This window comes from Meleagris gallopavo, chromosome 5 (assembly GCF_905368555.1).
Source record: "Meleagris gallopavo chromosome 5, MGAL_WU_HG_1.1, whole genome shotgun sequence".
Classification (NCBI taxonomy): domain Eukaryota; kingdom Metazoa; phylum Chordata; class Aves; order Galliformes; family Phasianidae; genus Meleagris; species Meleagris gallopavo.
In genome coordinates this window covers 29,189,791-29,214,474 of record NC_139408.1, presented here as the reverse complement: position 1 = coordinate 29,214,474, position 24,684 = coordinate 29,189,791, and the positions used below count along the sequence as shown (strand labels likewise).

Here is a 24,684-nt window from a genome sequence, read left to right as displayed (position 1 = left end):
GGCGGCCGCCCCTTCGGGCGCCGGGACTCGCCATAAAAGGACAAGTGCCTCCGACGCCGCTCGCGGGGCGCCCCCAAGCGGCGCTTCCGGGAGGCCCGCGGCCACCGCTCGCTGCCCGGCGCGCGGCTCTGCACGCGGCTCCGCCCCCGACCCGCGGCGGTCACTCTGCGGAACGCCGACTCCGACCGTTGCGCGTATCGCGCACGCCTCCCGCTTCCTGCCCCGCCGCCGCCGATTGGCCCGCTGCGCGCCCAGGAATGCGAGCGACCCTTTAAAGGCGCGCGCGGAGCCCGGCGTCCGCAGAGCACTCGGCAGCGCCGAACACAGCCGCACAGCGCAGCGCTCCCTGCGCCGAGGTGCCGCCGCAGTCCTCGGAGGATATCGCTCGCCCGTAGCGGGAGCTGCCCGCCCGCTCTCCCTGCAGGTAAGTGCTGATGCAGTTCCCGCCGTTCCAGGGCACCCGTCCCGTCGCGCCGAGCCGCGGGGCAGCTCTGTGACCTTTTCCTTTGTGGCCGTTCCCAGGTCGGTCAGAGGCAGATGCTCGCCATGGGGCCAGCCGCTGGTCTCGTTCTCCTTCTCCTGGCGCTCGGCAGCCCGGAAGCCAAACGCACGGCAGGTAAGGGCCGGCGCGGGCGGGGTCGGCTGGAGCGCGCCTTGGGTGGGTATGGGGAGACGGCTCCGAGGGGCGGAACGCCGCGGCTCGGCGAACGAAAGACTTTAAGCAGAGCGGTAGTTAGTTACGGAACTTCGGCGTGGAATTCCCGCAGCATTCAAAAGCAGAAGCTCTCGAGAGCATCTCGCCAACCTGATGTCCCCGCAGGGGTTTGCTGTCCCGTTCCTTCTTCGGGCGGCTGCTGTGAGAGCCTTGCGCTACCTCGGTGTCAGTCAGCGGGTACCCGGCGCTCCTGTGCCTCCTGGCTCTTTCACAAGAATGTGCGCGGAGTGCCGCACGCAGCTCCCGCTGGGACTGCCGTGCCTTGAGAGCTGCTGCCTGTGCTCTGCGTATCTTGTAATGCCAGCATCGCTGGTCAGTGTGTTAAGCAGCCCTGAGAGATGTGTGGTTTTGCAGCCTTTTCTTCTCCATGGCTTACGATGGATACTCTGATCTCTCTGCAGAGTCCAGGGGTGATGATGACAACGTCTTTGATGTCTTTGAACACCTTAACTTGAATCGCAACGGAGCTGGGCGCCGGGCACCTGGGGTGCATCTGGTGAAGGGGCCGGAGTCCTCCAGCCCTGCTTACCGCATTGAAGATGCCAGTCGTATCCCTGCTGTCCCTGACTCCAAGTTCCAAGACTTGTTAGATATCATCCATGCTGAGAAGGGCTTCATCCTTCTGGCCACTCTCCGGCAAGCCAAGAAGAGCAGAGGCACACTGCTGTCTGTGGAACGGAAAGACGGCTCTGGTCATGTCTTCAGTCTAGTTTCAAATGGCAAGGCAGGCACCTTGGACCTGAGCCTCTCTGGTGATGGCAAGCAGCAGTTAGTGTCTGTAGAGGATGCTTTGTTAGCTACAGGACACTGGAAGAACATCACCTTGTTTGTGCAAGAAGACCGGGCTCAGCTTTATGTGGGGTGTGAGAAAATGGAGAATGCTGAACTGGACATTCCCATTCAAAAGATTTTCAGCAGGGGCCTGGCCAGCAGTGCCAGGCTTCGTATTGCCAAAGGGGGAGTCAATGACAACTTCCAGGTAAGATTTTTCCTTGCATTTTTGCGTATTATTTTCAGTCATATGCCTTGAAAGTACATTATTCAACCAATCTAAACAGTTAGAAAATTGTAGGAAACAGGGAGAAAAGATTCTGCTTCTGTATGCCTCATGTGGACCACCTCTAAATCTACTAAGCTCTATCAATGCAGCTTGAAGTGTGAAGCATTAGGTTTGTGGAGAGAACTTTATGCAACAGTAGGTCCCAGAGCTTCTGGACAGGTGGTTGTAGTTTGATTGCTCAACTTATTATACAAGACTGAGAAACTGATGCTTTTTTCCCTTCCTGCCTGGCGATTTGCCAGGTCTTTGTGGTCAAGACTGAGAATGTTAGGAAGCAGGGCTTGCTGTCACTCAGGAGAATAAATTAACATGTTTCACCTTGCCATCTGTCCGTTGTGAAATTACTTGTGATGAACTTAGGTGAACTTTATTGTCTACAGGCTCTCTCCCTGCAAGTTATCCTTCTTTCCCTTGCAGTTGTTGCAGGTAGCTGCAATTCTTTCTTTTTCCACAGGGACTGTTGCAGAACGTACGGTTCGTGTTTGGAACAACTCCGGAAACTATTCTGAGGAACAAAGGCTGCTCCAGCTGTAAGTCTGCAATCTTCTGAATCCAATGATCTATTAAGTAGAGGGTTCCTCAGTACGTTAGAAAGATAAACTGAAACAGAATTTAGAAGTATGCTGACATTCAAATCTACATTGCATAAGAAATAGTATTTTTTTGGAGATACTCTAGTGAATCTGGTGATAGCTGTATAACAGGTGCTACCCTGGAATTATAAATGTACACGGCAAAAAAAATGCATTTACTCATGTAAACTTTCTTGTTTCTTAGCTACTAGTGCAATCATTACTTTGGACAACCCCATAAATGGTTCCAGCCCAGCTATCCGCACCAACTACATTGGCCATAAAACAAAGGACATTCAAGCAGTCTGTGGCTTTTCCTGTGATGAACTAACTAACATGTTTGTAGAACTGCAAGGGCTACGGTCCATGGTTACAACACTTCAAGACAGAGTTCGCAAAGTGGTAAGTATTTGTTATATTCACAGTATGTCTTATCTGGCACTTAAAGAATTGTACGTTGTCCTTTGAGCTTGGATAAACAGTAATAACTTCACTTTTGCTATGAATTTGTGGAAGTGTTTTTTCTGTGTTAACTTCTAAGTATCTTCTCTCTGCTGCCCTCCCCCCCACACCTGCCATTTAAGACTGAAGAAAATGAACTGATTGCCAAAGTGGTCCAGATCACTCCTGGAGTATGCATTCATAATGGGATCTTGCACAAAAATAAGGAAGAGTGGACTATTGACAGCTGCACTGAATGTACTTGCCAGGTAAGATTCCTTGCATTCATAAGTTCTCTGTATATAAATTCATGACTTCAGATTCACAGATAATTCTAAATGATGGTCTTTGTTTGAACAAATCCTACACAGAATGGGGCCTATCATACCCAGAGAAGTATTCAGCTTGTCCTTTTTTTACCCTACTAAATCTCTTACATGAATACAACTTTTGTATAGTATTACTACAGCAGTAATTTAGAATTACACTGAGTGTCACTCTCATTCAGATGTTAAAAATGCATTTACTTTCAGAATTTTGGGAATGCTTCTGCTTTCTACGTTATTTATGTGTATGTCTACAAGTCAGTATTAAAAGAACAAACAGTATTAACCGTCGTCTTTCCTCCCCAAAATACTTTAAATGCACATTCTACCCTCAGTGAACCTCCTGCTTGCTTACTGGAAAAGAGATTCTAGTACTCAGTAAAGGCTCTTAAATACCTTTTTTCATTATATAATGAATGCTTCTAGCTATGTCCTGTAGGCTTTTAATAGATCACATGCAACAGAAACTTTTTTCCAGATTACAGTTGAGTTCTGTAAATCCCAGGGTATCCTGACAAGATATTTATTATTTGTTCTGCCTTAATACTTAAAGTATATATAAGCAAAGCGTTTCAGAGTATCAGTCTACCAAAGAGTGTCTGATCTTACTTGCCTCTGTTTAGAAACAGAGTCTGAGTATCTGTAGATGTGCAATACAGGGCAACTCACAAAAATCTGCATTTGCTTCTGTAGCTTTCTATCTCCAGTCTTGTGTGCAGCACATGATACTGTGACTTCTGCCTTTGCTCATCTTCCCACCAACCCTCTTATTTAGTGTTAGCTGTAACTGCCTTAATATAGTCATTTGCTTGGGGAAAAGGGGGAGCTTGTAACGATTATGACAAGGGCATTCTTCTGACAAAGCTGCTACCTTTAAGAAGCAAAACTACGGACTGCACTTTAGCTCTCATTGAGATTGGAGATGGGTGTTCTTGCCCTGCCTGCTTGGCTTAAAGATCAAAGACCTTTAAGTATAAGTTATAGATTGTATGGCTCCTCAGCCAAGTCTGCTAAACACATTTTATGTTCACCATGTAATTAGCTTAAATCCATATTAACAGAAAAGCTGCCTTCTTGGTTCTTTCCCTTGAAGTCTGAACTTATACTTTGGGAATTGTATAGGAATAGTTCTTTATTCAGTCCTTTAGTCTAGCTAGTTTCTAGTAGTCATTCTTGACCAATTTATTCAAAACAAAACTGCTTAACTGAGAAGGAAATAGTATGGATGGTAGGAATGAGGTGAAGATGGAGTAAGAATTGCTGGAAGGAACTACTCTTGAATTGTATCAGCTCTAAATACAAGGTTTTCTACTTTAGATGTGCTATGTGAACCTTTAAGTACTGCACAAAGGGCATCGTTATCATCTGACTTTATCAGCTGTGAGTTTAGACTCCAGAGTTATGCTTCATATCCTGCTTGCTTATTGAATTCTTTCAATTCTTTACAGAACTCTGCCACTATATGCCGGAAAGTGTCTTGCCCTCTCATGCCTTGTTCCAATGCCACTGTGCCTGATGGGGAGTGCTGCCCCCGATGCTGGCGTAAGTACTTAAAAATATCTTCGCACCTCTCTACAGCCAGTAGACATGCACTGCTCTATATATCTGTATAGAGGACAACCGGGTAGTCTGCATCTTTAAATTAAAATGCAAATATCTATCCTCTGCTAAATGGCTTATAGTAATAGAAACCTGTTCTATTAATTTCCACTTGCCTCTTACATAAGGAATTACTACTGTCCTATTGAAAATTACAATGCTTCAGAGCAGTTTTGGATGTCGCTGCATTTCTGTAGGGAAAGAAGGAGGTTAGGGATACATTGGATCAATATAATTAAGAGAAGTAAAATGGAGCTCTGAAATCCAAAGAATACAAATACAACACGTAAATACATGCAGGCAGAACAAGTTTTTGAGGTGTATTAAGTGCTCTAGTGTATTGTATTCACCAGTGAATATGTTTTAGTAGTGCATGCATTCCACATCTCAGCAAATTAAAATATATCAGCCAACAACATTGCTTCTCTTTATCTGCAGAGCAGCTATGAACCAAGCATATTTATAAAAATGTTTAAATGGGTTTCTGGACAATAATACTTCTAGTTATCAGTGCTAATTAAACTTGAGTTTTCTTAGAACCCTTGCTGACTGTGAACTAGTATAGTGTCTAACCTAAGTACTTCTGAATTCATTCTTATTATGTAAAGCCACCTGAAGTAACTTAGGTAATGCGTGTAAGAACTGAAACATTTGAGTTCTCGATCTCTACCTTGTACAAGAAAGGGAAATGCATGTAGATTTTGAGGGCAGTTGTGGAGTTTTTTTCTTATGGTAAAGAAAAAGCAGGGGAAGGGGTGGGGAAAGGAATACGGAGAATACATACTTGGCATCTTATTCAGGGCTATAACAGAGCTGTGCACCTTTACAGCTAGCGACTATGCAGATGATGGATGGTCTCCTTGGTCTGAATGGACTTCATGTTCAGTGACCTGTGGGAATGGAATTCAGCAGAGAGGGCGTTCCTGTGACAGCCTCAACAACCGCTGTGAAGGGTCTTCTGTGCAGACTCGGACTTGCCACCTTCAAGAGTGTGATAAGAGATGTAAGTATTTAATCCATTCATCCTGGTAATAAAACATGGGCCACTTTTATTGACTTACTATTAACAGCAAAGTTTATCCTGTTATTCTGTCACTGAACTGGAGTGCTGGCTTCTAGCTTTAAGGACTTATATTTAACAAGTAAAATAGAGAAGATAGTTGATCCAGTAAATAAACATGTTTGGATTGTGTTCCAGGTTAAAAATTGAAACCAGTTTAGGTGTACAGTTTCTCTAGCAATAGAACAACTTGATCTGTGATTGTATTAAGGCTCTCTAGTATAGAGAGTTTCTAGTACAATTCTATGTTCTAAGTGCTTTGAAGCTGAAGTCTGGTTTTCAAAAACTCTACTAATAGATATATCTTTCGGTAGTTAAACAAGATGGTGGTTGGAGCCACTGGTCACCGTGGTCATCATGTTCAGTCACCTGTGGTACAGGCATGATCACTAGAATTCGTCTCTGCAACTCTCCAGTACCACAGCTGAATGGCAAGCCTTGTGAGGGTGAAGCAAGAGAAACCAAGCCCTGCCAGAAAGATCCTTGCCCAAGTAAGTGTGTCCAGGTGCTAGCTACTATTCACTAGTTTAAACAATGAACTTCCCAAATAGGAAGCTGCCATATAATGGACTTCTAGTAGTCTTTCGTCTTTAAACTTTAGTACAGGCTTGGTAAAATCTCATAGTCTAGTTTTATAGAAAATGGTTTAATTTTGTTAGCAGTTGTGATCTGAGTTTTCTATGGAGCCTATTAATTATGGCCACCATTCTGTGAATTAGGTCAGAACAATGTCTCAAGTACTCTTGTTAGAGGAGGAACATTTTGAAAATGGTAATTCTTACTGAACTAGAATCCATACAAGTGCCTTAATTTCTACTTTTCTTTAGTTAACGGCAACTGGGGACCATGGTCTCCATGGGATGCTTGCACAGTGACATGTGGAGGAGGACTTCAGAAACGCAGCCGTCTCTGCAATAATCCCGAGCCTCAATATGGTGGGAAGACTTGTGTAGGTGAAGCTAAAGGAACTCAGGTCTGCAACAAACAGGACTGTCCAGTTGGTGAGTATTCCTTTTCCATAATCATCTAATGGCTGTGGTCAATCTTGACTATGCTGCTTAAAAAATATGGCCAAAGTCTTTGAAACCAAAGTGCTTAAACTTTGGACTAGCATATTGGCAAAACACAATATTGCAACAGCATCCCTCATTTAAACTCTCATTTGTTTCTCAGATGGGTGTCTGTCTAATCCCTGCTTTGCGGGAACTACGTGTACAAGCTCCCCTGATGGTTCTTGGAAGTGCGGTGCCTGTCCTGCTGGCTACCATGGCGATGGTATCCACTGCCAAGATATTGATGAGGTAGGAAGACTAGAAAAGTTTGTGACTTAAAAGGGAGAAGAAAATGGGAAGGGAAGCAAGACCAGTGCTTTAATACACTGTTTTCTTTTATCTTAAACTCTTGCATTTCAGTGCAAAGAAGTTCCTGATGCCTGCTTTGTCTTCAATGGAGAACACAGGTGTGAGAATACTGAACCTGGATACAACTGTCTGCCTTGTCCACCACGTTTCACTGGGTCACAGCCATTTGGTCGCAGTGTTGAGGATGCCATGGCAAACAAACAGGTATTGTCAACCTGAGAGCTGTGCTGGATTACCGAACCATACAAAGTTGCTTTCTGCAAACAGTGGAAAGCAACTATGCATTTCAGGGAAGATGGATTTGGTACATCATCTGTAATTCAAAACAGTAATTAATTAATGCTTCTCCTGTTGGATTGCTGTATGAATTATAAATATCCTTTCCAGCCATGGAGAATTCTGACACTGCACATAATTTTAGGAGAGTAATTTAAGTATTAATTTACAGTAGAGCAGTACCCACCTTGAAGGTGCATTGTTCCACTTGAACATAAGAGCTTTGAACAAGAGAAACAGTGCTAGGACAGGTACTGGAGTTACAAAGTGAAGAGAAAATAATATATTAGGCTTTTTCTTTCCCTATTGAAACATCCTTGATGAAAATAGGCATGTATTCTTTGCCTTGTTAGAATCTCTGGATAAAAATGTGTGATAAAAAGATTTTTCCAGTGGAGTTAATTTGCCTGGTCTTCTAGGTCTGCAAGCCACGTAATCCATGCACAGATGGAACACACGATTGCAACAAGAATGCCAAATGCAATTACCTTGGCCACTTCAGTGACCCGATGTATCGTTGTGAATGTAAACCAGGCTATGCTGGCAATGGCATAATCTGTGGAGAAGATACTGACTTGGATGGATGGCCAAATGAGAACCTTGTCTGTGTTGCCAATGCCACTTACCACTGTAAAAAAGTATGTTTATCTAATATTCCTATAGAAGCATTCATTTAGATGTGTTCTATAAAAATAATTTGGGTTTAAGGTATAAAGCTAGTATCTATTTAGTTAGAGCAATTAAACTACCCTCGATTTAAAACTAATAAAATATCTGTCTATTGTTAGGAGGTTCTTAATGTTGCTTTAATCATTCCTACAACATGGGGGGTGGGGTGGGGAAAGAAGTCTCGTACAATTATAGGTGTTATAAATATTCTAGGAGTAATCCAGTTCTATCACATATACCAGCTTTGATCTGATAAATATCTATATTGCGGGAAGAGCAGGAGAGTAAGACTAGCTAAATCTTGTATTTAAGTGATTTTGGTCTACGGCATTCAAATACATATCCTCACTACAATATGGTTAACTAAAATCAAGAGACTTCAATAAAATAACATGTAACTGATTTTGCTATTTTGATTTGTGCATAATGATTATATCTGCTAAACTCTCTCTATTGTGCTCAAGCCAGGAGTAAGTAAAAATATGTACTTTATCCATGCTATAGGATAACTGCCCCAATCTCCCCAACTCTGGGCAGGAAGACTATGATAAAGATGGGATTGGTGATGCCTGTGATAATGATGATGACGATGATGGTATTTCTGATGACCGGGTAAGACAACAGAAAAGAACAGCCTTTTAGAATGTAGCTCTCCTGTTCCTTCACATGAAATTGCTGGCACTAACAGCTACCCTAGAAACCTTCAGATGTTGTATGCAGACTAACCTTCTGCAGCTAGTGAGCTTGGAAAATGAATCTTCATTATTAGTCAACCATTCCCACACTCAAATAAGCAGTTGTGTGTTTTGAGATAAAAGCATTCCAGTTCTGTCTGCTTTCCCTTCTGCCTTTTGCTGTTCCATTCAGATCCTGCTCATGCTGCTGTATGTTTAATTAGACTGTTTTTAAATCAACTTTTCTCTTGCAGGACAACTGCCCATTCATCTACAACCCACAGCAGTATGACTATGACAGGGATGATGTTGGTGACCGTTGTGATAACTGCCCCTACAATCACAACCCTGATCAGATTGACACTGACAACAATGGAGAAGGAGATGCATGTGCAGTGGATATTGATGGAGATGGTAGGTGTCCTCTGATTACACATTTACACTGCTGATCAGATAGGCCAAATGTATACAATGATACCACGGGTTTCATACCAGAAATTTATATTTGAACACACAAGATCCCATCTCTGTTTTCAGGATATAAAGACTATTAAAGTAGCACTTGAAGCTAATAGAAATTCATTTCGAAAAATACTCATTTTGGTATAGTTAAATTTTAGCTTCAGTTCTTACAGGAAGTAAGAATAGAGGCTAGTAACTTAGTCAGGTTTCAATCAGGTGCCTTTCAAAAGGCTTACAAAATGTTATCAAGCATTATCAAAATGTGTGGTGACTTTGCATGATCTTTTGAAGCATTTGGATATTCTGACTTGCATTTACAAAATCATCTTAATGTTGCAGGGGTCCTCAATGAAAGGGACAACTGCCAATATGTCTACAATGTAGACCAGAGGGACACAGACTTGGACGGTGTTGGAGATCAGTGTGATAACTGTCCACTGGAACATAATCCTGACCAGGTAGAGTATTTCTGTTATACAAATAGAATATTGTTGTTCATGTATGCTACAATATGCAAGATATTATACCCAAGTATAACTTAAACTTGAGTTGACATGCTATGCTCATTAATTTGCCAAACAGTGTCAGTATTAGTCTATTAGTCCTTCACAGTTCAAACATTGGCAAGGTAATGTTCAGAAAATTAATTCTAGAGAGGATCCATGAGACTATCGCACATACAACTCTACTTTTGTCAGTTGTACCTGACCCTCACTGTAACAGTATAAAATACCTGGGAGCATTTTATGAAATCAAGATAGGAAGGGAATATATTTTCAGTAGTTTAATGTATATGTAGCCTATAACACATGCAGGATGTTAATAGTACAGAAATTCTTAATTATTCAAGGCTCTATAAATCACTATGAACTGCAGTGCTTGGCTGCTTCAAAGCTTCATTCTCCTCTTCCTAGAATAGAAGCAACAGCCCAGAGTCTTAAACATGCTTTCAGGACTTGCAGGATATACTACACACTAAATGTGCTAGAAACAATTAACTGATCAGATATTAAATACTACTTGCACTTCAATTTAAACATTCTCTTTATAATCTATATCCTTCAATCCAAACCAGTTACATTTTTTTATAAAAAAAGTTATATTTTTCTACCAGTAAAGGCATCACAACTTGTCTTTGCCCTAGGGAAAAGGAGTATGACACTCTTTAACCTTCCTCCGAAAATTTAGGAGGAATCCAGCCTCTCGTACAACTTACTAGTTCAAAATTCAAAGACAAAAGTAGATAAAGCTTGTGCTGGCCCACCAAGTACAAGGCTGTAAGATGAATTGATTCAGGAAGGTAACTGGAATGACTGAAGGATTAGAAAAGGGATTACAAGTCAGGAGAATTTAGTTTAGAACCATCATGTAGCCTAAAAGCAGTGTTACTTGAAGGATTTAAACTGAGACTATAAACCTTCTTACTCTTATTTGTCATTTTCTTAACTGCTTTCTCATCTCAGGGTGAAAGGTGACCTCTTGCTTTCTGCCCCACGATTTACAGACAATGTCAAGATCTTAACATTCTAAAATCTTAATACTTCTTTAATACTTATATTTTTAGCTCTCACTAAAGTAAAGAAATCCCAATTCTAGCTACTAAGGCTCATAATCCACATGCTTTACGTGGCTTTTAAAATGTTCTTTATTTTCCTTTTTTTTAGGAAGATACTGACTCTGACCGTATAGGTGATGAGTGTGACAACAACCAGGACATAGATGAAGATGGTCATCAAAATAATCTTGATAACTGCCCTTATGTGCCCAATGCCAATCAAGCTGATCATGACAAGGATGGAAAAGGTGATGCCTGTGACCATGATGATGACAATGATGGTATTCCTGATGACAAAGATAACTGCAGATTAGTTGCCAACCCGGATCAAGCGGATTCTGATGGTAAGATGACCCCAGTATCACAGTAACATTTCAAGAATATCTTGCAACTGTTTGACTTTTTTTTTTTTAATGCTATTTAGGGTTGGAAAAATTCAAAATAAAAAGATAATCTGCACTAATGTTAGTGTTCCTTGGGAGTAAAGAATAAAAAGACCACTTATTAAACTGTCTTCATACACTTAGCAATATCAGGCTGGAGCAAAAGGGACAGTTCTGTCTTCTGTAGTGTCTGCCAGCAGTACTTGGGCAGTCAGAGCTCTGCAGTAAGGTTTTCACCTTGACTTGAAACTGGTGGTTGTTTGCCAGCATAATGTCTGATTGCTCAGAATACTTCTGTCCTCCAGGTGATGGACGTGGAGATGCTTGCAAAGATGACTTTGACCAAGACAGTGTGCCAGACATTGATGACATCTGTCCCGAAAATGTGGAAATCAGTGAGACTGACTTCCGAAGGTTTCAAATGATTCCCTTGGATCCAAAAGGAACATCCCAAAATGATCCAAACTGGGTTGTACGTCACCAGGGTAAAGAACTGGTTCAGACAGTCAACTGTGACCCTGGCCTTGCAGTTGGTAAGGAGAACACTAACTTTTAGAGGCATTACAGTGTCTGAGGGCAGAGGTGGGATGGAAACTGAGAAATTGTTAAGAAATTGTTTAAAAGTCACATCAAAAGCAACATCTTAATATTCCCCTTCTAATGCCCACATAGGTTTTGATGAATTCAATGCTGTGGACTTCAGTGGCACCTTCTTTATCAATACAGAAAGGGATGATGATTATGCTGGCTTTGTATTTGCCTACCAATCTAGCAGTCGTTTTTACGTTGTCATGTGGAAGCAGATTACTCAGTCTTACTGGGACTCCACACCAACCAAAGCTCAAGGCTACTCAGGTCTCTCCATCAAGGTTGTGAATTCCACCACAGGTCCAGGAGAACACCTTCGTAATGCTCTGTGGCACACAGGAAACACACCTGGCCAGGTAAAGGTCACACTGATAACCGTTGCTTCTATACTGCTTAGTGCACTGTAAGGCATATTGTTTTTCCAAAAAATTAGTTATGCTCAGGAGTCTACATACTGCTCAAAATAGGATAGCTACCTTGGCAAAGACAAATAAGTGTAATTATTAATAGGCAGATAGGCTTCTCAGCAGCAGTAAATCAATTGTTTCTGGACTACAGGAGTAAATTTGTTTATATACTTAAAAGTTAATTTAGATACAGGTGATATCAAAAAACCCATTAGAGAGCCTAATGATGAACTTCAAGCATTTGCTACTCATAAAGAGACCTGCATATCAAAATAATGGTTATCTTATTTCAGACCCTCTGATTAACTGAACTATTCTTTTGTAGGTGAGAACTTTGTGGCATGACCCTCGTCACATAGGCTGGAAAGACTTCACTGCATACAGATGGCGCCTTAGCCATAGACCAAAGACTGGCTACATCAGGTGAGCATTATCCTTTTAAGTAATCGTCCCAAAGAAACCACATGTTTATAAAAATAAACCTAACAGTAGGTTCATTTCTGACAAGATTATATTATCTCTTTGTAGAGTTGTAATGTATGAAGGGAAGAAAATCATGGCAGACTCAGGACCAATCTATGATAAAACTTATGCTGGTGGTCGTCTAGGATTATTTGTTTTCTCTCAAGAAATGGTGTTCTTCTCAGATCTTAAATATGAATGCAGAGGTAAGGAAAACTTTTTATTGAAGAGGCCCTATGTAAAAGAATTGGTTCAAGAAAGCTGCTCTCAAGAAAAGTAGGACAGGTTTTTAAAAAGTAGCTAAGAGGGAAAGATCATCCATTACTTCACATGGCTTCATCTCAAGCATGTTTTACAGACAGAAATGGGACACCTTTTCAATTAAGCTATTCACAATCTAAAAATCTGAAAATACAAAATCTTAATACCTCTGTCTTGCTGGTTCAAAGTATCAAGAGTTCTTGTGTCTATGTTAAGATATAGTTCTTTTCTGGAACTGAAATCTGTAAAGAAGTTTTGTAGAATGAATCAATACAGATGACAAACTGCAAGGTGAAAATGGAAAATACCAGCAAGAATAGTGTCCAATATGCAAAAGACTGACTTAATAAAAATAAGCAAAGTACAGTCTACACAACCTTCTGATCTTGCAGTTCAGTGGTGATATGTGCATGTGACTAAATTCCAAGTTGACCTAGTTTGCTTCAAATTATGATGTTGTTAGGTAATGATTACATGCACTAGATTCTTCAATTTAAACTCCAGAAAGTGCTGAAGTACTTCATTCTTTAATTTCTAGACATGCTTGTAGGAAACATATGGATAACGTCTTAGACACAATCAATCATGCATAACAGAAATGCCTTACCTTAATTCTCTCTTTTTCACAGATCCATAATGCCAAGATTACTGGATTCAGAGACTATTTTAAAATGCTGGTATTGCACCTTCTGAAACATTTAGCCTTACAAATCCTGGGACCATTATATTATTCCTTCCTTTCTTCCTCCTGCATAAATGTGGACTCGAAACATTACCTGCCTCAAGAGAATGGTTTTGAGAGAATAGAAATGAAACTTGCATCTGACCTCTGAAATGGAAGGAAACAAATGTCTTGCAAATAAGAATTGTCTTCACTGAAAATGCACACTTCTTTCAGTCAGAAAGACATTTGTTTATTTATCACAGTGCATTGTCACTGCATCTAACTGGAGGTCCCATGGAGTAGCATTTTGTAAAAAGAACATCTCTGGATGTGCTGTGGACTACTTAAACTGAAGACCTTTCATTGTGTGGGGAAAGGGATTTTGGGTGGGAGGGTGAACTCTCAAATCTTTTCTTCATGGGGGGGTGGAGTTTTTTTAGTGGGGTTTCTGCTACCTTGGTTTACATCCACTTAACTTGCAGAAATTATCCTCTTGTATGTTGCATCTTTTAGATGAAAATAACCCTTGACTTTGTTGCGGTGAGCTAGATCAGCTATTCTATAACACAGGACAAAACAGATATCCTAAAACCCCTCTCTGTAAAGGGAGGGGGGGAAAGGAGGATGCAATTGGCACAGTGGATCACACCAGCGTTGGGAGGACTGGGATTTACAACAAGATTCTGTTTCCTGGTTAGATGCAGATCTTTCTTACCTTTTAAATGTTTTCTTTCAGCTGTGGTGCGAGAACACCACCATCTCAACTAGCACTGTGCTGTCCTTCAGGAAGAAACCAGCATGTGCTTCATATTTTTATGGTTAGCTTCATATTTTATGGTTAAAAAGGCACAAAATACAACAGTAATAAAAACATTCCTTTTCTACATGCCATGGATGCTTTAAGCCCCTCGCTTCAGAGGGGAGGGGAAGGGGCCTGTAGATAAAATACTGAAATTGTAAAATATTTATTTTTAACTATCCTTGATATTGTAATGACTGAGGAATTATTGATTTAAAAAAAAAAGAAAGAAATGCATCAAGACTATCCACCATTATTACAAGTCTTCATGACTGTAGGATTGTAAATACAGATTATTTATTAACTCTGTTCTATAGTGAAACTAGAGGATTTTTTGTTAAGTGAAATCTTGTCTGGAGCAGATATTGGTGATGTATTAGTTACAAAGAGCAATTTTCCCATAATGGCTTTGAGGCACAGGGAAAAGCAGCAGGGTGGGGAATGGAATGTTTGTTTTTCTCAGTCTGAGCTCAGCATTAGCTTTTCCTTTCTTTGTGCAAGGCAGTTGGTTGCCTGGCAGGCAACTGTTCTGCAGTATTAAAACTCAAGTCCTTTTAGATGGGAGCAGTTCCTGTCTTAGCCATAGAGCTAGGGCTGAGACAATGTCATTTAGCATTATAGCAGTTTAGTGCTGTGAAATGTCAGCAGTGCTTTACCACTGGTCAGCAGGACTGACTTTCAAGCAGAACAACCAACCTAGAGGAGGTGGCAGAAAGAGACACAGTGACTACAGTCAGTAATCATCCAGTCTTGCTATTTGTGTCACTGCGCACAAATTACTGGAACTAGCAGTGTGCAGCTACAAAAGAAGGAATCCTTCACAGCCTAGACAGAATTTCAGGAGCTCTTTGCAGAAAAGGGGGAGGGCTTGATGTACATGAACAGGGGCAGCATTCTTATACCTATATCATTTCTTTGTCTTTTCAAAAAAGGAAAAGAAACACGGTGAAAGTTTTACGTACAAATATTACCTCATTATTGTGTGACTGAGAGAAACCTTTGGATTAAGCAGAGTTCAAACGTCTACCAAACTTTAAAGCTACTGTAGTTCTGAAGAGTTAATGCTGTACATAGTCGAAAAATTCATTGCGGAAAAATATATTCCCAGTAAGGAAATAGCATTGGAAGAAAAATGTCAAATACGATTTATAATATTGTGTTATATTTTTTCTTGACATCTTGTATACCATTGCTTGTGTTTTTATAAATTATTTTTCTCATTGCCATTGTAATAGTTAATCACATAATTGTGTAGATATGCTATTTAAATAATTTATCATGAAATGCTACCTGTAGAGCTAGTATTTCTATTTTTATAAAATATTTGCACACTGAACTGAAGTTTTTTGCTTCCTTCTTCCCAATGTTTTTCCTAGTTTTATTTTCTAAGAACCTGCTTTTTTTGTAAACATTTTTAACCATTTTCCATTTTAAAGTTGTGTAAGATGTACAATAGAACTTCTTACAGAGAACAATAAATCACCATGGACATTTATATTTACACCTGTGTCACCTAGTTTTGTTCATGCTTTGTACTATTTCTGCAGCTCCCAGTTACGCTAATATATTGCTCTGTTACCCTTGTTAAATTGGGTTCAACTTAACACCTCAATAATCTTCCCCTAAAACTGCAACAAGATAGAGCATGCAGGATGTTTCAGCCCAGGCATAACAACTTGTCCACCTGAAAGTATTTTTGCATTTAAGGGGCAGTAGCTCAATTCAATTTTAAAGACATTATTGTGGACTCCTAAATATAGTCATAGCCACGGGGCCCTTGATAAAGCCACAAGGGAAAACAACCTCTGAGGGATTTTAATCATATACTCCTCCCTAGCCAGGCCTGCCTCATGCTTTTCTTACACATAAAAAGAGGCATCAGGATAAACAGCTGCAGATGCCTATCTGTTCAAGTCTCTTCCACCCAGACTACTGCTGTAGTAAAAAATCTGGTGATGTGGCATCATCTCAACTAGAAGCAGTACAACCAGCTTCCCAGTCCTTTCTTGCAGCAATGGTTTGTCTCATGAGCTCTCAAATAAAGCCATGAATTTTCCTGGGCTCAATTCTAATTGTATCCTTATCAGCAGCTTTTCAGTAAATATCTTGTCACTACATTTTATCTCTGTTATTCTTGGCAGCCAATTCCAATGACCTTCTCTCAACCTAAGCCAGCCTTTCATACTACTTATACTGTGTAAATGCTTGTAATAAATTAGTGTAGTGTCTGAACTGGAGATGATACATGCCTTAAGAAAGACATGCCCAATGTTTTGTGTTAACACATAGGTTAAGTGTGCCCACTTGTTGCTTGGGGAATGTGAATATAAGAGGCCACAAAAAGCTACAGCTGAGGCTAGGTAGAGCACTTGCCCAAGAAACAACTGACTAAGAACGTTTTGATGTTACAGTGAAGACTGTAATACAGTAATTAGCTGATTTTAAACCCAAATGCATTTCAGAAAGGAATTATGAGACTATAAAAAGAGAGCATCTTAATACATCCTTCATAAGGTGATACCTAGTTCTTTTCTCCACCTTTTCTAGAAGTGAAGGCATAGGGGCACAAAGATGTATGAAGAAGCAAAGGAAGAGAGCTGATTAAAGAGAAGTGTTCAGCAGGCAAAGGTCTTAAAGATCGATAAAATTTTCCACAGGAAACCCACAAAAATATACAAGTATCCCAGAGAAACTCCGATTTTCAAATCGATACAAATTCTAGGAAGTCACCATTTTTCTTTAATTTTTCCACATTCAAGTTCAAGAACTGCTTGATTAGGCAACACATATTAGAGCTGAACTGAGAACTGCTTACAGTGTCAGTCTGCCTGGATGACTCCACTCCCAGAGTGAAATGGAGAGGCAATTTCAGTGCTATTGTAAAATTAGGGTAGAATGCCTCAGGCAGTACCCTTCCCACCAAAGCTATGCATACCAAATACACAAAGCAAACAATAGGAAAATAATGGCATAGGATGGCATTTCCACAAGAAGACAGCAAAGACAGCACATTTTTAAGTAGGGGTGGGGAGGAATTTTAAATCCAGAATATTTAGTATTACTTGAAAAATGTTACAATTATTCATGTACTTTAGAACTCAAATTAATATAGACTCACAGTATCCCAGTTTGTTATTGGGGTTTTTTTTAAGCATAATAAATAAGGTACTGCAGATTCAATTGCAAGCAGCAAAGTATTTCACATAGACTTAAATGGCAGGAAGCCTTTTATTCTTAATACTGCACCTGGATTGCAGCCAATCCCTCAATTATAATTGGATAACTGTTGGTTATGGCTTTAGTAGTATTCAAGTGTTTCTGTTTTATTTATAAAGGAAACAGTTTTCCTGACCTCTATATCTAGCTACAAATAAAGAAAGCAATAATTTTGAAAATTTGAAAAAAAAAATAAAAAAAAAAAAAAACCACGTTATTTTTCCTAGGTCTCAAGAACTTTCATAATTTAACAAGTTCCCAGGCAGAAGCACCTTGTCTGCTGCACCCATCAAACAGCACGATGCCCAGAGGCAGGCAAGGCTCCTTCGTGGTAACCACGCAAGGAAGCACTGTTGGAAAGGTAAACTGGCTAACAGATTTTGCACCAAAAAAGCATAAGAGGGGGAACCTTGTTTAAAGCTGTGGTAAAGACAACTTTCTAAGAAGAGACACAAAGAGAAGGGAGAAAGAGTATCACTCTATAAAATAGAAAAACCATCCTTGAAATTCAACCTCGAAGATGGGAGGGAGAGCACACTCTGAAGACATGCAGCAGCCATCTTCTGCCTTGGAAAGAAACATCTGGCAGAATTCCTGCGGGGGCTTCTTCATCTCTTTTTTTTTTTCCCTTTAAGATGGAGTTGCGAGTTTTTTCACCCCTTGATAGAATTTCTTTAAATTAAACTGGAATTCTGGACATACAAGAATATTAATCATAATTTCACTCTTTTTAATCTTTTCCACCTATAGTCATCAATGATTTACTTTTCATCTAGAATTTTAGCGTGTCACTTCTCTTTGAAAACAGAAAAGATCCTCAACTGCTATGCATCTGCCTAACTAGACTGAACTTTTGATACTGAAATCAACACTATTGCTCTTTAAAGTCATCCTACTCAGATAGAGATATTTCTAATACATATATTGTATGTGTATGAGTCATGAAAACGAATTACCCTTATTTTTCTTCTTCAGAGGAAAACACTTTGGAGTTTGTTATTTAAAAGCACAAACCATGCAGAACTGAAACACATCACAGTACACAGCGTGCTGGCCACCAAAGCCACCAGCACTATGCATATGCATAATCCTGAGGAGATTCAGAAACAATGGGAGAATAGTTTGGCCCTATACCACTGAGTGAATCAAGACAAGCAACCAAAACTATCCTTTCACAGGTTTTTTCCCCACAAGTATTACATTTTTGGAATGAAATTTACCTTGTGCTGTAAAATCTCAGTAGGAAATAACAGAGTATAAAACAATACAAATCTGTGCACACAAAACTTATTCCTCAGAATAAAACAGGCCAAAAAGTCTGAAGGATAAGGTCAAAAATCATGAATTGTCCTGGGCTCAATTTTGCTTTGACCCTGGTATTGGTGCTGTTTCATCAATAATCTCACTGCTATATTTTATCTCTATTATATTATACTTCTTATCAGTTAACTTGCTTTGCCCAATAATTTTACTTTCTATAGTTTAACATAAAAATAGAAGGAAAAAAAAAAAAAAGAGTTGATATTTCATCTGTAACATCAAGCATGAAACCATCTTTCCAAAGAACTTATGTGCAATACAATGACAGGGCAACCAAGCACAGGTAAATAGGGAAATCTTACACCATCAATAAGTGTAATTGCAGAGTTCCTATCAGAATATAAACATCAGACATCATTCAGAATAATGTGCTCACCCTTGAAATGTCAGATGTGAACAGAATCTGTATTCATGGCTTCAAGGATACTGAAGTGACAATGCTCTTCCTTGAGGATGCTTGGAGAAGCTTTTTCGTAACAGTTACAGAGAGATTTAAGACAACAAAATATACACTAGAAAAGTAAGAACAAATTATTTCTCTTAACATATATTGTAGGTATTCTACATATAAAATTAAAACTGAACTTAGTTTTCCTCAAAAATTATCCTAGCCTTTTAATATTATTTTAAGGAGGATTCTATAAAACACTAACTCCATGTGAAAATATAACTGGATTGTGGTAAGTTTACACCCAAAGGACAACCCTGCTATCCACTACTGAAAAAAGTTTGCTGGTATTGTTTTGATTATATTTATGGTACAGAAAATAAGATTTGGCATAGGTAGGTTTAAAATTTTTAGCTATAAGAAATACATTTAGTTAAGTAAAATTGCAAAGCTCTATGAAATCTGCTTAAAGCAATCCTTCCATAAAGACCAACAGGACAATGCAGAATGCTCATTATCTATGTGCTTGTTGTTATTGCTGCAAAACAAGTGAAATCATTAGAAAGTAGAACAGTATATAGTACTTGGTAATCACAAAGTAAATTACATTTCTAGTTAAAAGAAAGTAGGTTAGATTCTGAATGAGCACTGATACAGGAGCACATATCCACTTAGACTGGCAAGTTTGCAAATGAGATTAAAATCTTGGCCAATATGTGCATTGATTTAAACATTTAGATTAACTCCAATAGGCCATAATGCAGCCATTGTATAGTTTATGTTGTATTCATAAATCTGTCCTTGCTGAATATAAAATGGCTAATATTGCAGCTTAGGAAGAATTTTTCCTTTCTGTCAGATGAGACCTCATCAACAGTACTTTTGCTAAAATATCTCCCCTCTCTCCTCCTCCAAAAAATACCTCTAAAATAGAACATTTAATATCTTATTATTCTAACGTAATAGAGCATAACATGAGAAACTAACCACCAGCGCACAATATGTATGTAGAACAAGAGAAATAGTAGTTAAGGAGTAGTCAAGCAAAATGTTGTAATGAGTTGTTGTTATTATCTCATACACAAATGAGCTGTACCACTCTCACCCCAGTTAGCCATTGCTGCAAGGCTTCATGTTCCAGTCACTGTTAGGCAAACTTCTGAATCCCTTCACTTTTAGTCACACCAAGCTTCCCAAAGTGGCTGTCGTCTTTCCCCACTTCCTTACTTTTCTGAATAAGGGGATATGCCTGTTTGCCACAGTTTCAACTCTACAGGACCACAGGACAAACATAGCTGAACAGACTGGTTCCAACCCTGACCCAGCAGAGGAGCTGTTCAAGTCCTTACCTATAGCCAAGGCAACATCCAGCAGATAGGCATTGGGCGCTTGTGTCGTTCACTCAGGCAGGGCTCACAGGCAGTAAACTGTACTGAGATCACTGAGACCAGGTTCAAGCTGACTTCATGCAAACAGTACATCGTGTGTAAGGAAAACATCAACAAGAACAAACGATTCTATACATTTTACACCTACCTACATATCTAGATAGACAGACACACAAAATCATATGTGCAACTATTATGCACATGTATAATTATTATACTCATGAATTTTAATGAAGTGCAAGATTAAATACTTTGAAATCAAACTGCAACAATATATAATAATAATTTTCTCTTAAGAATTGATTATGTCATGGAAAAGTTTTCAATGATGAGAATTCATTCCCTCTAGAGTGTCTGAAATGATAGTAAAATACTACTGGTGGAAGTATAATGGCACATTTGGAAAAGCTGTGTAATGAAGCACACGGTCACTTTCTCCTCAATTTTCTATCATCAGTCACATGTTGAATTGCTGAAAGCACAATATTATTCATAAGAGGAAGAAGCAATGAGCAAGATCTACTTAAAATTTCTTACCAAAAAAAAAAAGCATACTTAATGTTAATAATTATATTTTCCTTAAGATGTATATATGATGTATTACAGTAAACCTGTATCACAGACTATACTATTATAGAGACTGTGAAACCAAATTGTGATAGATCAGTTTTACACAAACACAATTATTTGCTTACACAGCATGAACCAGGTGCAGAAACCCAGACAACCCAACTATCTATAGAAGATTATTCATATATGGGTATAAATCTTTTAGAACTACTATTATAACAGAGCTCAACTATTATCTTTCTTAAAAACAAACCTGACGCATTTCATAATTTCATCTGAAAATGAATTTGCCTCAAATTGGACTCCATTGGGATCTCCATTTCTCAATACAATTAGCACATATAATCCTGTCTAAAATAATAATAAAAAGTTTACCTGCAGAATACACTAGGCAACTGTACTAACATGATAAGCATCACAACTTCTCTCTTATGGCCACGAATAACTGTATAAGATGGAACTGTGTTGCCCTTATCAAAAACAAATAACACAATTCTGTGGAAAGGCAGAACTCATGGTTTTTGTGGGGTTTTTTTTTTTGTTTGTTTGTTTTAATATACATTTCTTTTTAATTTACATTTCTTTAAGCAGTAAACTGAGAAAAATAGTAAGAATGGGCTGCTATTTAAATGTTAGTTTTGGATACATATTTTAGGGTTAGACTAAATATTAACTGAATATAATAAATCTGAACAAAATTTAAACTTACAGATAAGTGCAAAATATTTGGCAGTAACATAATAACAATTACAAAGCTATGGAGTGTGTTTTATTTTGCACTTACTTTCATTCTGCCAAAGACTACTCCTCTTCACACCATTTTAAAAATCAGACTCAGACACAATCACTCAATGTCTGATGAGTTAACAACATCTATAAGGAATTTTCCTTGGTTTCATTTTTAAGTTTTCATTGAAAATGAAAAGATTCAGAGAATTCTGAAATTATGAACAGGTAAGAAAAATGACTATATACCAAGGATGTTTATTAACCACACAGACTGAGATCTGTATGGTTGAAGATTATGCAGCCACTACAAAAATTGATAATTAAAACACCTTATTGCATTGCTCTGACATAGTGTATGATTATGATTCAAATATTTTTAAAGTCACTTTAAAGACTCTTAAACTTTCACAATGAGATACTCATGCAGAAAACTACTAATAGCACATGCTTTGCTGAAACCTCCTTTCCCTTTTGTGCAATAAAAGTACCTCATATTGACTATGTCTATAACAACAGCATAATCAGTTACCTACTCATTTCACTATACACTGGCTACAGTGCAGGACATTTTACTTGAATTAATATACTCCATCTAAAAAAAACCAGTGTAAGAAAGAAAGATGGCGGACAGCTCTGATTTGTTTCTGACTATACTACTTTTATTCAGTAGTGTAAGTGAAGAAGAACCTTAATTCATGTTAGAGCAGCAGGTTAAGCATGAGTTTTTCCTCACTACTGACTGCTTGAGAAACAAGATTGTATCTAGCCACTTCACTCCTGCATCAGATGAAGCTGCCCCTGGCACAGGTGCTTCTCTTTGATTCTCCAACCATCATAACCACCACCTGCCTGTCCTCTGGAGTAGGCCACCTTCTTCCCTGTCTCCACTCTTCAGATGCTTGCATCTGCATTAAGAGTGAGGTTAATATGCAATGTTAGCTGAAAACAACCATCCCAAAGAATTGCTTTTCTTTAAGTACTGTATTTTCTTTCTGTTGAAGCTATAGCCTAAATATCATTACAGACAAATATTGGGTAAATATAGCAGATGGGTCTGGAAACTAAGTAAGTCTGGCAGCACAAAATCAGCAATAACAAGTTTTCTTATTTCCTGATAGGTGGAATCACTTTTTGTAAAGATACTATCATTCCCCTCACTGTAGAAACTGTTGTGATAATAATTAGTAATAACACAGTTAAGAAGTATCAAGATGCTCTTCTAAACTTCCACTGAAAGGAAAAAAAAAAAAAAACTTTCCACAAATTCTGAAGATACCAGTACAACAAAGATCTATTCTGACAATTTATTAATTTAAAATACAATTAAACTGTAGATCAAAAACAACTTCATACTGTCACAATTTTATGAAAGAAATGGAAGATATGGTAGATGTACTCGCCTGAAATCTGGCTTATTTAAACAGTTTGTTTTCCAGAAAGAAAAGTGATCTTATGCTAAAATATAAACACAGATTTAGACTGCAGTATCAGGATACAACAAAGGATATAAAAATAGAGATGTATCCAAAATCTTCTTCACTGGATAGGGTGAACTTAATTTTTGCTAGAAAAACTCTATTCTTCCTTTGCCGAATTAAAAGTATTTTAAAAAATTATGTATTATTTACTCTTTTTGATATTTTCTATACATAAATTTTAAATAAATTTGTTATTTTTAATATAACTAAGTCATACTTGTTTCTATACTCCAGAGTTTACCTTATTAAAAACTGGGAGAATAATTTCTCTCCACAGAACAGTGAACATGATTTCCTACTACCAGGAAGACAAAAAGTGTAAGCATACCATTTTCCAGTTGAGAGAACTGATCACCATCATTACTGTATTTCATAGGAGTTCTAATCTCACAGCCAGTTACTGTGAGGGGAAGAATCTTGATAAACATTCTGTTATTTTGCATTTGTTATTTCTGGCGTTTTATAAAAGTACCTTCTTGCCCTACCATAATAGCCAATGCATATTGGTGCATACCTTTGGTGAGAACCTGCTTGTTTCTTTCATCACAATCAAAAGCCTATTCTAAAGGATTGTTAAGGGTCTCACCTCCTTTGGTTTTCAGTGGTATGCTGAGAATGTCAGGCCCTGTGGATGGCTCATTGTTCATGCTGATGCAGTATAATGGTTCACCCAAGAAAGAAGGTTTCTTCAGCCTTTCAGTGTTGAGTGCTCTTGACATAAAGTAACCTTCAGTAATAATCTTATCTCTCATCTTCTGTAAACCTTCTAGGTCATCAGGTTCCTCTGTTTGGGCCAGTGAATCCTTTGATAAGTGACTATCAGCCAATGCTTTGCCTATATAGTAGCTAGGGATTTCACTCTCAGCATTAACACATAAGCTTTTGTCTTCAAGTCCCAGCCTTTTCCAGAGCTGTTAACATCCCTACAATATGGTCTTCAACTAACATTTTGGAAAGAGTAGATGTGGAGTGAAGAATGGAGTCTTGACTTGTGTAACAAGGGGGACTTAATCCACAAGAAAGAGATTCCTGAGACTTTGGCATGGTAACGTTGCTTATTGTTCTCTGAGGCTGCATACATTCTTCCAGAAGGGTTTTAAGCTGCTCTTCAGAGAGGCCCGTTTTCTCTTCAGTCTGAAAAAAATAGAAAGAAAAAAAAAAACAAAAAACTTTCTTCTGTCAAAATGTTATTAATGAAAAGCAGCACCATAAACCAGTTTTAGATACAAAAGCACTGGCAGAAGTCTTAAGTTTATACCAA

At 38.7% G+C, this 24,684-nt stretch overlaps 2 protein-coding genes across 2 annotated transcripts in view; one reads left to right on the top strand and one right to left on the bottom strand.

Annotated features, from left to right (window-relative positions):
• Positions 1-292: 292 nt before the first annotated feature.
• Positions 293-15,835, top strand: THBS1 (thrombospondin 1). The gene is made up of 22 exons (XM_010711620.3): positions 293-424; positions 523-616; positions 1,117-1,694; positions 2,230-2,305; positions 2,553-2,749; positions 2,932-3,057; positions 4,563-4,656; positions 5,543-5,716; positions 6,088-6,264; positions 6,601-6,774; positions 6,947-7,074; positions 7,186-7,338; positions 7,830-8,048; positions 8,584-8,691; positions 9,008-9,167; positions 9,555-9,673; positions 10,880-11,114; positions 11,459-11,686; positions 11,826-12,097; positions 12,474-12,571; positions 12,677-12,816; positions 13,501-15,835. The coding sequence occupies exons 2-22, from the start codon at positions 538-540 to the stop codon at positions 13,506-13,508; spliced, it is 3,543 nt and encodes a 1,180-aa protein (XP_010709922.1). The 5' UTR covers positions 293-424; positions 523-537; the 3' UTR covers positions 13,509-15,835.
• Positions 15,836-21,201: 5,366 nt separating this feature from the next.
• The window catches only part of FSIP1 (fibrous sheath interacting protein 1), a 73,874-nt gene continuing 70,391 nt past the window's right edge, over positions 21,202-24,684 (bottom strand). The window contains 3 exon segments of the mRNA XM_085225041.1: positions 21,202-22,850; positions 24,010-24,319; positions 24,321-24,557. Coding sequence (XP_085081167.1) covers positions 22,837-22,850; positions 24,010-24,319; positions 24,321-24,557 — 561 coding nt within the window. The 3' untranslated portion in view covers positions 21,202-22,836.

Excerpts from the sequence above, each read along its gene's own strand:
- THBS1 (XM_010711620.3), top strand. The coding sequence starts at position 538 with ATGCTCGCCATGGGGCCAGCCGCTGGTCTCGTTCTCCTTCTCCTGGCG. Across the intron at positions 3,058-4,562 it reads GCACTGAATGTACTTGCCAG|AACTCTGCCACTATATGCCG; the intron begins GTAAGATTCCTT and ends AATTCTTTACAG. Across the intron at positions 9,168-9,554 it reads AGTGGATATTGATGGAGATG|GGGTCCTCAATGAAAGGGAC; the intron begins GTAGGTGTCCTC and ends TTAATGTTGCAG.